Source organism: Aulonocara sp. 'chitande type north' Nkhata Bay, linkage group LG5 (assembly GCF_057382095.1).
Source record: "Aulonocara sp. 'chitande type north' Nkhata Bay isolate Kocher_YH1m ecotype deep benthic linkage group LG5, A_spYH_male_GT1.1, whole genome shotgun sequence".
In the NCBI taxonomy this organism is placed as follows: Eukaryota; Metazoa; Chordata; class Actinopteri; order Cichliformes; family Cichlidae; genus Aulonocara; species Aulonocara sp. 'chitande type north' Nkhata Bay.
The window spans coordinates 11,264,548-11,278,855 of record NC_141348.1 but is presented as its reverse complement, the minus strand read 5'-3'; the positions used below and the strand labels follow the sequence as shown (position 1 = coordinate 11,278,855).

At 39.9% G+C, this 14,308-nt stretch overlaps 1 protein-coding gene across 1 annotated transcript in view; it reads left to right on the top strand.

Annotated features, from left to right (window-relative positions):
• The window catches only part of LOC147329889 (integrin alpha-5-like), a 52,204-nt gene that overhangs the window by 28,598 nt on the left and 9,298 nt on the right, over positions 1-14,308 (top strand). Inside the window, exons 18-22 of the mRNA XM_086291290.1 lie at positions 62-199; positions 6,224-6,291; positions 10,686-10,836; positions 11,366-11,458; positions 11,749-11,828. Of these exons, the coding sequence (XP_086147416.1) occupies positions 62-199; positions 6,224-6,291; positions 10,686-10,836; positions 11,366-11,458; positions 11,749-11,828 (530 nt within the window). The remainder of the gene's footprint in view (positions 1-61; positions 200-6,223; positions 6,292-10,685; positions 10,837-11,365; positions 11,459-11,748; positions 11,829-14,308) is intronic.

The window sequence follows — 14,308 nt, the reverse complement described above, 5'->3', positions numbered from 1 at the left end:
CTTTTATTTAAATATACAGATTTCTCAGCTTCTAATGCAGTTGTTTCTTTCTCTCTTTCAGCCTGAGGAAGAATTTCGGGATAAACTGTCCCCCATTTACATCAGCCTTAATTTCAGTTTGGATCCACAGGCCCCGCTAGACCAACATGGCCTCAGACCTATCCTCAATTACGAGACAGAACAGCTCATAAAGCAGAAGGTATGTACATCATCTAATGATAGGATAATGCAAAACGCTGTGACAATACACTGTTGTATGCATGTAGAAACAGATGCAGGGATGGTAGAGTTAAACAAGCAGTTTGAAGATGTTGCCTATTATTATTAATAATAATAATAATAATAATAATAATGTTATTCTCGCAATTAAAAGCCGAAATGCTACAGTTTGGTGGTGCCAGTAGCGCCTGTAAAGCACAACATCAGGCATTTTAAGCAAAACAGCAAATGCAAATCAAAACCTGTTTAAACCCTCTGTTGCTAATGCGAGTATTAGGAATTGGTCATTGAGATAAAGTATTTCTTCAGGTCTCATTAAACCACTTCAGAAGAAAGTGGGCAACACAAACCACATATATCTGATTGCAGCTGTGCTGTAGGGAAGTGGGTGTGTCATGCATAGGGTTAAAGTTAGTGTAATGGTGAGGGTGGTGGTGTCATGAACTTGGTTTGCAAGGCTGCAGCTGGATGCTTCTACAGCAAGCTGTGGAGCAATTTTATGGCGGATTACAGTTTCTCCATATCCTGCACTATTAAAAAGGCGAGAGGAGCCTCAGCTTACCCAAAATTATTGGTGACAATAATTTTAGTGCAGTTTCTTTGAAAACACTGGATTTTTAATGATTACTTCAGCAAAGACATTGCCTTACAATTCAACCATCTTTCTAAAATGAAACCCGTGTTGTGGTCTGGAAGTTATCTGACTGTCTGCTGGACACCTTTCCCGGACTTTCTAGCATGTGGTGTTGGTTACTAGGACCACTTCCTGAGTTAACTAGCCATTGTGCAGAGGATTGTATGTGCTCCTGCCATTAACAGCACGATACAAAAAGTATATCATTTACTTATGGATAAACAAATGCACTACCAGCACCCTCCTTCCTAATTTAACCTTACCAAAACCTTCCCAAACATGATGGTCGAGCCTCACCTGTGCACATTTATTTAAATCTTGCAATGAAAGCTTCAGTGGAGATCGTATGCTTCATGTGTGCCGCATATTTACTTGCAAAGTCTGTTTTTTGCACTTTGTTTTTGTGAACATGGCATCTGTCCCACCTATTTTCTCCTCTTTTTCTGTCAGCTTTGTAGAGTGAACGACCCAAAGGAAGGATGCAAAGCAGACTGATAAGAAAAAATTAACCTTGAAGTCTGGCTTAAAAGCAAAAACACCAAATTTAGCACACAGCAGAAATCCAAGAGTTCCAGGAAAAACTGAAAGAGCAAGAGGGAAGATAGACAGATGCTTAGAGGGACTATGTGTCTGTCTGTGGGGAAGGACAGAACTATATATACACACTGAGGACTAACTGGGAATTGAAAACAAGACAAAAAGTAATCAAGACAATCACAGGGGAGGAAGTTAAACTGAAAGCAAGACACACGAGACGACTAGTTATCAAGTAAATTAGGAAAAAGAACTCAGCTAAATACAGAGACAAGGAAACTATCAGTAGGAAGACATGAAGGCTAACTTAAAGAGAACAAGCAAACTATAAGTACATCACAAAACTGAAAGGCACTACAAGAATAAGAATAAACAAGGCCGGGACCCAAAATAAAGGCAATGCAAGAAACTTCAAATACTAGAATAAACAAAACCCCAAACTCAGGTGTATTAACTATGGATACAAACTCAACCATGTGATGCATCCCAGGGGTTCATAACATTTCCCTTTTCTGCTGTGTCTTGGATGCATTTTTAACGTAACCCTTTGAAAACTGTCTTTGAAGTCTAAAGTCTCTGAGGATAAGAAGTGTGTGCTTCTGTAAAAGTGTAGAGTCTGTCTGTACTGTATATCACATTACCACACCAAAATCCTAGACCACACCACTTATATGGCCACACGCCGTGCTTCTTAGGGTTTAACCAGATGGTCGCCACAAATGTTACCAGATGAAGGGAGAGCAAGGGGAGTGAGGATGCTCTACCAAGCAACCTAAAGTCATGTTTGTTCCATACATGGTGAAGTCACGGCTCACTCTTACTTTTCATATAGGAACATGACTTGATTGGCAAGGACAGAGGCTAGCATTGGCCCTTCTATAGTAGCGAAGCCCATATGGTTAGAGGTTGCGGGTCGGCACTGTTAAATCAAGAGCTGCGTTCTGCTCTCTGGTCTCTGTTGGCAATTCCTTTGCGCGCGTTTCATATACGAAGAGTTGGAAGGTTTATGGAGGACTTGCGAGTCATGGCTCTGCAAAAACACAGAGGGGGGACTGACAGCTCCGTTTGGGCGGGGTGGTGCTCAGCTCACAGACATCTGGTTGTGGTTTGTTTATGTATGTTGCCAGTGGTCTCCTCCACCAGGCAAGAGCCAGGGCCTGCAAATGTGCACATGTTTATGTGAGGTATATAAGCTGAAGTGGGTGTGTGATGTGGGTGTGTAAGTGTGCACTACATGTGCTTGTAATTGGAGTTTTGTAATATTGAGTGCACCAAACTTTTTTGAGTTCGGAATCCTTAAAGGAAAAATTACCAGGTTCATCTGTTGATCTCCCGTTTTAGCCGTCCTTTGCATAAAAGCTAAGATTTTGTTGAGTTGTATGCTTCCACTGAAGCAGATTTGTGACACGGAGTAAGATTTATTGGCATTATGATATAATTAGATAAAGCTGCAGACTTCTTAATCAATTAGAAATATCACTCTTCCTTTAGTTTCCAACACAGCTTTAATGAGTAAGCAACCTAAACCATGCTTACTGTGTGTTAGCAAAGTCACACCTCATCAGCTGTGTTTTTCCTATGGTGGCTTTGGTTACCTGCATCAGACTGCAAGTAAATTCAGCACAGAGTTGCCCCCTGATTGCTTTTATTTTCTTTGCTCCTTTGCTGTGAAGGATGCGTACTCCAACATGATAATTTGCCCCAACATACGTCAAAGCTTTAAAAACTACCTGATGACAGAAGACCAAGTCACAAACTTTCCTCCATAGTAAAGTAACCCCACTGAGGGTTTGTGGGGTTTAACCCTTGTTATTTTTCTTCGCCATACTTTTTGTGAGACAGGGTTTAGAACTACAAGTCCCATAATGCTTTACATTGTGAACTACAGTTTGAGCCCTGTTATTTTCACTCTCTGTGTTCACATAATGCCAAATTAGCACCAGTGAAAATTTCCTCAGTCAGCTGTCAGTAATTGCCATGAGCTGTGTACCCATAGACACTAATGCTGTGGACAGATTTGCTGCTACGCCTTTCTAGACAAAATCAGTTTCACTGCTTTTTACTGCGTCCAGACAGGCTTATATATAGTAAACTGCAGGACTACAGGACACTTAATCAGAGCGTAAAGGCCATTGATAAACTTGATAATGCTTCAGTGATGTTGCCATGCATTTCACGTTAGAACATTGCTGGGTGTGGTGACAGTACAATAGCCCACAACAACCACACCAGCAACTACAGGGGATACTGCAGAAAATTGAAATGATGTCAGAGCTCATTATTCACTGTATTAATGGCTTTTCACTAATATCCAGTTAATTAATTTCTGTTCTGTAATTGCTTTGTTATATTACAATGTTTAGTGAGAATGACACAGTCTGCTGAGCTGTCAATGACTAGTCCAGTTAATGAGTTCATTTTATCATCATTGTTTTTGTGTTGGGGAAAGAGTCAGACGTCCATTGGAGCAGAATTAGTCTCTCGTCTGCTGTCGTAGCTGGAAAGACCTTCTATCCAAACCATTATGAGACTTTGTGTTTGGGTCCAGATGAATGTGTCTCTTCAGTACATTTCCAAGCTGTTGATGTGCTCTTAAAGGTCTTGCAGTTCAAAAAATGAAACATGTATATTGTATTTGCATTTAAAGAAGGGTTGACGGCATATAGTTTTAGCCCTCTGAGGTCTAAGCCTAACCCTATATTTTGGAGAAAAACAGTGTTTGTGAAAATGATTATATCTCTTTGTCCTTGATTACCAAGACTTGGGAAATGAATTTCATAAAAACTTTTTATCTGGGATGAGCGTTAAGGTTAGGGTTGTTGACGATGAGGACTTCAGGAGGTTAAGATCTTCTCTTTTGTATAATGTCGCTTGGGTCAATGGTTATGACACATGTCATTAATTTCCAGTAAATTGTTTTGAAACTGAACTTATGCCAGATCTAATTGTGATGCTGTTTGGAGTTTTCACTGTAACATGAAGTTGATGGCAGTAGAATAGCCTGCTCCTTTAAGATCTGGAGGGAAACATGCTTTACATTTGTGAGGATCAAGAGATGAAAGTGAACGACAGATGAAGAGTTTTTAGAAGGAAGAGATTATAGGTTAGAGCTCATCACTTGATCTTAGTAAGTGTATCACAGAGCATGTTATTCTCAGTGGTGCAGTCACAGCGACGCCCCATAAGCAGCACTGCACTCACCAACACAAACAGTCAACAGGCCAAATCAGACAATGATTCCACTCTTTTTTTTAACCACATTCACACATGTTGGCTGATATTGACCTAATTCTCTGACCCTACGTCTTACCTCTCATGACTCCCAGTATATAAGGCTGGCCCAGAGTACTTATGTAGAAAACAATAAAGAATCGCAATATAGTACTGGGCCGTCAAGCAGCTGTGTTTAGTTGTAAGTGGCCAAACTCAAAGATCTCAAAGAGTGTAGACTATCAGAATGTGAGGGAGGTGTCTGCTTAGGCTTCTGCAACCTGGATAAGCCAAAGCAAATGGATGGATGGACTACATGAATGAATTTTATCAATGCACGTGGATGGTAACTTATTTTAGGCAACTATAATTACAGCAGCTCAGTTAAACTCAGTTCTTACCCACATAAGAACTGAGTTGCATAAGGTCAAAGGTCACTTTGCCATTGTAATGTTCTGCACATCTGCAAGCTGCTTTACCACCCACCTCCACCTCAGCTTCTCCTCTATCAGTGTCATATCTGTTGTCATTGAGTCAGGAATCTCCCAGAGCAGAGCCATGCTGCCAAGTATAAAATACTGCAGATGGGAAGAACTTTGACTACATGGTCTTGGCTAAATTTTATTACAGCTGAAACCAAAACAGATGAAGGGGAAGTTCTGTTATGCTCTGCATCCATCCTCCAATTCTATGTCTGTGCACATAAATCCAGTGCCGGTCGAAATGAACTCATATTAGCAAACACAGGTGACTGTGGGCGAGTTTTAACAGGAAGAGACTTCACGCTTAGAAGTGTACAGTGTATACCTGCATAGCATTTAGACTCAAGCATGTTTGTTATTAAATGGCCGATAGCATCTTGGGTCCTAAATAAATGTAAAACTAGGAACTTGAAGCAGGCATCTCCACTGAGACACTGTTAACCATTGCCAGGCTGATTCTTTGCTCTCTGTTGCATTCTTTGGGAATCTAATGATTCCCATATGTTGGAGAGACATGCCACAGCTACGATGACAGTAAAGCTACAAGGAAGAACAGAGAAGAGAAGACAGAAAAAAGGGAGAAAGGAGGGAATAAAGCAAAACGCTCAAGGGCACGTTAAAGAAAAACTATACTTCTAAATCAAATAACATTTATCTTGTACTGTGGTCATCTGTCACGTAAGACTAAAGGGCAGATTAATCCCTACTGCCTTTAAAATATGAGCTTTTCTCTGTTTTTGAAAAAGACTTTCCCACAAAAATGTAATACTTGTTAAGATGGAATTACCATCCTTTGATTCTCTTAAACCTTCCACCACCATATTTTCTCCCTTTTCTTCCTTCCCACATACGTGTAAGGCACGTATTACTTTTACTCTGCAGACATTAAAGGGTCATGTTTTCTCACAACTTCCCAGCATCTGGTAGATGCAAATATTGTTACAGTTTTTTGTGTGTATATAGAGGATATGTATAGTCTGTATCCTCTCTTATCCTTTCATTAAATCACAAATCTGTTGTTCTGGCTTCTGTCAACACCCACTTCCTCCAGAGCTTTTCTCTCCCTGTACCTTTTGATTTTACAAGGAACCAAATCTAACTTACTGCTCCTATTTATTCCATTTATCTCGGTCTTTTTTTTCAGGCCCAGATTCAGCTCGATTGTGGAGATGACAACATCTGTGTCCCAGATCTAAAGCTGGCTGTTTATGGGTGAGAGGAAACCACCTGATCCAATAAACACAAGTTAAAACTGCTAGCCACCTGAAGCTAAACTGCCATAGTTTTGTCCCTCACGCAACAACAATTCTAATTATTCCAAGAAAAGCTTCGACTTTTTGCAGCCAGGAAGACCAACAGAAGTCGACATGTTGTCATTTGATGAAGTCAATATTGCTAAGCTGTTAGTAATCTTGCTCCTGGCTGCGTAGCTAATGCAAATCCAGCATTCACTCGTCTTTTAGCTCCGTTATGTTAACTTACTAACACTATCCATGCGGCGATGGGAATTAAGCAAAGAATAAAACACTTCCAGTTGTAACGTAATACAAAGTAGATAAGAGTGGTGAGAGTGAATCACAGAATTCGACACAGTTTTCAGGCCTTAAAACCAAAACAAGGAGCTGAAAGATGCTAAAATAGTGAACTTGGGGAAAATGATCATTTGCTCATTTTCTGTAGTATCATGACTAGTTTGCATATGAACTAAATACATATAAATACTGCAGTTTTAAAGGCTTGTTTCTTTTTAAACTGTTTTACATGAACAAAACTATAATAGCAATATCCATTTATAAAGTCACACAATTCCCAGCAAGCAAACGAGCAAAGAAGAAAAACCCCTGTTATTGGCGAAGGGTTTGGGACAGGTGTAGATGTGGTTCCACCCGTTTTTCTTTTACTTTGACTCATCTGAAATAAATCCCCAAATGGAAATCTATTAATAGGAAGACTGTAACGCCTAAATGTTTCAGTCTTCATTTAAAAAGTAACACTGTTGCTGACAAACCGTCATTTTAACCTGTGACTTAAATGATAACCAAGCCATAGATTGGTTGTTTGGTGCATGTTAAAAGCTCAACAGTTATATTTGTTTGAATTATTTTATTTAATTTACTTTGAAAGTTTCAGTGTAGAAAGACAGAAAACGTGGAATGGAGGTCCTCTAGTTTTATGTTACTAAGTACTAAATAACTGGACACACAGGAAAAAAAGTGGTAACAGAATTAAACTTCATGCAAATTTTGAAGTTATTTATCTAATGAAATCACAAATTCTTAGCAAAACATAAAATAAAGACTTTAGCCATCAATTAACTCTGAGGTCTTACTCGTCACAGGTGATAACCCTAACACCCTAACCCCGACCCTCCCTACGTTTTTCAGAAAGTGTTTCACTTAGAATCATTTCTTTGTTTGTTTCTCTGTTTCCTGATTGTCAAGACTTGGGGAAAAATAATTTTGTAAAATTTAAAAAAACAACATATTTTGATGCAGATTAGGGTCTGGGTTGAATTTCTATAATTCTAATTCTATAGTTCTTTATAAAATAGTCATTTATTTAAAGAAGTTAAGGAAAAACATATGAAGATATAAGCCTGATACACACAGAGTGAATCCTCCACCAGTATCTGAGGTCTGGGTATCTTGGCGATGACCCTAAACCTGAGCTCAACCCTAACCCGGCACAATCAGTATATATTTACATATAAAACCATGCAGGGTTCAGGTTAGGCAGGTTAGTGTCATCGATGACTCAGACCTCGGAGGGTTAAAGAACGTGATCTGGATCCACTGCAGAACTGAATGAGCTTACATGTTTCACGAACTCCAGCTTGTCAGTCTTTTTCGCTGTCAGACATGATCACATCCCCCTCTCCCTCACTGAGGAAGAATAGGAGGTTGTTTACAGCTCAGAACATGCGTGCACTGGGGTAAAGATCTAGACTAATGACTCCTAGCTCTTGGCACAATAACATATCATTGTATATTAATCCTGAATCCTTGTTGCTGAATAGGCTCCAGCCAGATAGTTGGCTGTGCCTCAGCCCATTCACAAAGCGAACACACACTCCAGACTTTCTCCTCCCAGCCTGCCAGCTCTGATATGTGGACTGTTTTGCATTACATGGCCATGTGATTTCTCTTAGCTGTAGAAATACAATCAGTGCTAAAAGTTTCCCATGAAAAGTCAAAGATCTGCATTTGGAGCTGCCACAGGACCAAACTTGGAATGATTCAGCACTTCCACTAAAACACAGTTTCCCTTCACTGACTGTTGCACACAGCGATTTCCCTTCTTTGCCAAGAATTTGCAAACAGTGGGATGTTTAAGATTCATAACCTAAAGGTCTGTCGCTGGTGTTTTAGTTGTATCCTCTGGCTTTAATTATGCTTTTATGAGCTTCATGATCCACTGTTATATTTTTCCCAGCGAAGTCAGTGTAGTATAACGTGTCAGCTGTGAGCTGCTGATTCCTGCCCATTCCTGGCATCGGTGAGAGTCTGCTGTTTGTGGGATCAGAGTTGCTTCCTCTGCATTTGCTAAATTTGCCCAAGGTTAATTAAAATCATCTGGGTGTCGTCTTACCTAGTTTGGGGTCACTGTGTCCAGACCCCTTTTTTGGGGGCGGGGGGGAATGGAGTGAAAGATGAACCCCGGTTCCAACCTTCAGCCACGCTCCTTTCTTCCTTTCCTGCTCAATAGAAACGTGAATTTACTACTGCCAAGTGTAGCTGATGGGGGAGGGCCAGAGTTGAAGGGTGTCGAGTGGATTTATCACTTCTCTGAAAATGTGTTTGCACACAGGGGTGTCACTATGAAGTCGAAGAATAAGGTGGGGGTCGGTTTCCTGAGACAAATCACAGTGATCAGATTTGGGTCATTTCCCATGTCACTCATGACATGATATGTCGGAGAAAATGGCCTTTGGGGACAGACTGAAACAAAGATTCATTGTGTGGAAAGACTTTATGTCCCTGCTTTTCATTACGTTTTACCTTCTTTTGGGCCACGTTGGTCATGTCCTGCACCCAGTGACTTGACATAGATCTGGAAATGAAGGAAAAGTGAACTCTGCTGGCGTAGAAGCTGTGTGTGAAAGCTGCTGTTTTCAGTCATTTTGATTACAGTAAATAAACTAGCTTTTCAAGACGGAATAATAAATGGCCTGTGACAGTCAAGGGAACCAAAAGCCAGAAAATGAGTCTGACACCATGCAAGTGGCTGTATAAGGATGTACTTATACTATGGTAAGATGGCATTATTATACAATCATCTATCATATATGATATCTGTGTATTTAAAAAAGGCATGTCAAATTCACTGTGGACCACACACAGCCCACTTTGATCTTAATTTTAAATCCCTGTGATAATTTCAACAGTACATCTCAGTTTCTCCGCATGATAAAGAAATGCTGCTGTAATCTATTACTATGACATGCTGGGCTTTTATTAAAAAAATAAATATGTCAAATTACAGAAGAAGTTTTGGTAGCTCATTCCCGAGACTGTCCTGAATTTATAAAACAGAAAGTTCTTGTGAATTCACTGATTTCTTTTCACTTTGAATATATATATATTTTTTTATATATTAAAAAAACATTTCTGTAGTAGATAGTTAATAAAACAGGAGGTTTTGATGAATTTAATTATTCATATATTACTTAATTACTTGTAGTATGAATGGTGTGGGGTGGTCTGTATCAGTAGGGAAAGCTGTAAAACCTATGAAAGTGCAGTCAAAAGGTACTCTGACCCCCCAGGTCATTTAAAAAAATAATTTACATTTAGATTCTATTAAGAGTTTCAACTTTCAGTGGCAGCATCACAAAATAATACATCAAGTACTGATAATTTTTGGCATATTCACATTCACATCAATGAGCTTAGCCTGTAACGCTGAATCCCGACTTTACTTAGTGTTGCTGCTTTCAGCTCTTTGTTTTGCTTTGGCTGTTTTTGTTCAGTCTTGCTGCTCTTGAAAAACCTTTGAAAACTTCGATTGGCAGAACCGAACATGAGTGAGAAACACTGTGGAGAATTAAGCAGCTAAAGAGTCACAGATGAGTAGCTTCCTCAGGGGCTGCTGAAGAACAGAACAGATCTACAGGAGGGAGATTATAGTGCTTATTTTAATCGTGTGGCTTAAAGCAGACTGCAAATGATTGTTTGTTGACTGTGTAACTCTTGCACAATCAGACACTTTTTGTGCATTACGTAATCATTAGGATTGTGATATATTAACCCTCTGACCCTGACGTCTCATCACTGGTAATGACCCAACCCAGTCCCTGTGTTTTGGAGAAGAGTGTTTTCAATGTTAGCCTGACAGCACTAGTTTAGGGTTGGAGTCATTGTTGATGATGGGTACTTTGGTTACGGTTGGTTATAGTATATCACTTTAGGTTAATAAAAAATAAAAATCTGGTTCAAAAACTGTTTTTCTCTGATAAATCGATTCAATTCTCAGTGTTACATGGAACTTATGGTTTTATGTGCAACAGGAAGTCTGCATAAACTGTTCTTTTAACAGCTTTCAACAGCTTTCAAAAAGGTAAGGCTCAGTGAAAACGTAGTGATGATGTTGCGCTTCTCTTTGCCCAGTGACAAGACAGAGGTTTACTTGGGAGGCGAAAACTCCGTGAGCCTGACCTTCAATGCCAGGAACGAGGGAGAGGGAGGTGCGTACGAGGCTGAGCTCTATGTGGCGCTTCCCCCAGAGGCTGACTACAGCGGGATAGCACGCAACAACGTGGTGAGTCGGTGGCGTTTAAAAGGAGGTTTAAGTATCACGGTCAGAAGCACCGTGTTTTTTCATTCAAATGATAATTATGCATAAAAATGCTTTAATGCAAATAAAATGTGGAAATTATTTTGACTTTGCATAAAGTCAAAGGTCACTTTGCCATCGTAATGTTACGCTAAAAGAGTTTTCTCAACCTGACGCCCTCCTTGTTGAGTTAAAGCCGTGAAAGAACGTGAATACACTTACTACGTTTTGAATACATTTTTTGAAAGCCCTGAAATGCAGCTGGTTGGTAGAGTCACACTCTAACTCTAGTCAGAGTTTTGATTTATTATTCTAACAACTCGTGAGACTGAAGAAGTCACTTGGCTGAGTGACGAAACGTTTCTCACACTGAAAACGCTACGTCCAGATGAATCTTCTTTCCTTACCTGGATAGCTGAGCATGCATCAAGACAACAGCTCTTTAGCTTTTACAGCAGTACACTTAATAAAGTTAAATACATGATGGAGTTTTATTTCTTTGTGTCCTTTCCAGAGCTTGACTCAGCTGACCTGCAGCTACGAGGCAGAAAACCAGACCCGCTATCTCGTGTGTGATCTGGGAAACCCCATGAAGTCTGGTACCAGTGTAAGAGCCAATAAGACCCACATGTTATTTTTGGCCTTTCCCACTCTTTGTGTCTCAGTACAATTAAGCCAAGTTGACTTGCCTAATTCATACATAAGCAAACTCGACATGTTTTCTCACCGACCTGATAAAACCTGATAAACATTGCTTTTGTGTTGAAAGAGTTTTCATTCCTTGTTTCCAAAGTGGGCGTCTCTAAGAAAAAGAACCCAGACTCTATTTAACACATTTATTTCCTTTCTCATGTTCCCTGAAATAACTGCGTGAATTTTCTGTGGCTGTTTTTGTAGCTGTGGGCCGGTCTTCGCTTCACCATCCCCAGACTCAGTGATACTTACAATACTGTTCAGTTTGAGCTCCAGATACGAAGGTAGGCCACTTTTTAGGGATTCCAGTTCAAGTGGGATGGGGTATCTTTGGCAACTGCATACCAGTGGAGCAGATTTTAATCCAAAGTATTCTCTTAATTCTTATTATAAGCTACATACAGTTTTTTTTAACAAAAAATTCTTTAGGGCAACCAAGTAAATCTGTCATCATCACTGTTATTGTGATTCTGTGGTGTAGTGGTTAACACATTTGCATAATGATCCTCGGTTTGATTCTGGTAGGACGAACAGGAGTCACAAAGCCACTTCAGGGATTAGTGTACTCTTAGTGCTGCTCTGAAGCTCAGATAAATAGGAGGGTTATGCTGGGAATGGTATCCAGTGTAAAATCTGTGCCAAATCAAATATGCACATCCATCTGAAACCCCTCAGGAAATAACAGAGCAGTTAAACATACATACTACTAGTGCTAACTCATGCTGAAGTCAACCTCAGCTGATGTCATTGCCAGTCCACACCAGCTGACTTCTTTCTACACATGGTAAATCCCATATAGGGCATGCTATTAGGCTGCTTTAGCTGCTTTCAACGTTGCTGCACCTCAACCCCAGCTCCTTGATCTATTCAGTTCAGTTTTATTTATACAGCACAACATCAGTCACCTCAAGATGCTTTATATTGTAAGGTGGACCCTACAATAATACATACAGAGAAAACCCAACAGTCATATGACCCCCTATGAGCAAGCACTTTGGCGACAGTGGGAAGGAAAAACTCCCCTTTAACAGGCTGCTGTCACGATGCCTGCTCTGTTCTTCCTAGGATTTTTTTGGAAGGGTTGAAATTTGGATTTCCATTGAAACCAAAACAAATTACACAATGTGTCAATAAAGACTTTCAACCTGAATATTTCATTCATGAAGACTTGATGTCTGAGTTAAGTGATCCCTTCATTTTTTGAGTAGCATTTAAGTTGCTGCAGATGGAAACAGCCTGTTTTAGTGATCCTGACTGAACCGCGGTTAATGTGGCTGCGTTGTAGTGATATCACACCAGCAAACATTTTGATGTTGAGAAGGTGATGGTGATCCACATCTAGTCTTCCAAACTGAAAGTTGTACTAAGTTTGGAAATTCTTAACCTGAACAAACTGAAATTGACAAAACACGCTTCATTGAGACAAGAGGAAGAACGCCAAGAAAAAAATGTTACTCATCCTACCAAAAAAAGGGACTGTGGACCTGGAAAGTGACCTGGATACTCTGGCTCCTCTAAAAATAAAGGCTCCATATGAGAAATACTCAGCAACGCGTACCTTAAAGCAGTTAACCTGTAAGCTGGAGAGGAAATGGCATCCTGCTTATTTAAAAGATCTTTTTTTTTAGCTTGGAAAAAGAGTTTGTTGCTCTATTTCTGTGGAAAGTGAACAAGATTTTCTCCAGCAACTAGAAAACACCTTTTGTAAAGTTAGAACATCTTACGATTTGTCACTGATTCAGTGCTGAAAACAAGAACAACCCCAGGTTTATTTAGTCAGAGCTTCGTTGAGCCAAATACTCTTTGAATCTGAATTAAAATGACTTTGTTCACAAGTAAAATTTTAACCATTAAAGAAAAAAAAAAGATTCATAATGAGCAGCTACTTCCAGTACTACTGATATTTATTTAGACTCATTCTCTCTGATTGAACTTTCTGTAATAACTTCAGTAATTACTTCCTCCAAACCAGCAATGCATCTACTAATGTGGGGTCTTTATGTTGTGTGTTTGAATATTAAATTCAAATTCAAATTCAAATTTTATTTGTCACACACACACAACCATACACAGTATGACATGGGGGTGAAATGCTTGTAGCTGTACAATGCCCGACCATTAAATGACAGAAGAAAAGTTTTACAATATTTACAATTTACTACAAAAATTTACAAATTAACTTAGGAATTTACAGTAAAGAATGTGCAAATAGCAGAAGAGATTATAAAGATAAGGATTATAAATTATAGGAATTATAGGATTATAGGAAATGTGTGGTGGTGCGTGTGGTGACGTGTGTGAGAGTCCAGTCTTATAGTGACGTGTTTGGGAGAGTCCAGTCCTACACCTGGTTCAGGCCCCGAATAGCCTGGGGGAAGAAGCTCCTCCTCATTCTCTCTGTTTTGGCCTTAAGGGAGCGGAAGCGCTTCCCAGACCTCAACAGTGAGAAGAGTCCATTGTTGGGATGGGAGAGGTCCATCATAATCTTCCTAGCTTTGGACTTGCACCGCTTGGTGTAGATGGACAGCAGGTCAGGGAGCTCTGATTGAATGATGCGTTCTGCCGAGCGCACCACCCTTTGCAGATCTCGTCTGTCCTGATTGGTGCTGTTCCCAAACCAGGTGCAGATGTTTGACGTCAGGACGCTCTCGATGGTGCAGGAGTAGAAGTTCTTGAGCACCTTCAGTGGCAGATGGAAGTCTCTATTAGCGTGCAAAATAACTTAAACTCCCACTGGTTAAATAATACCTCATGTGAAAATACA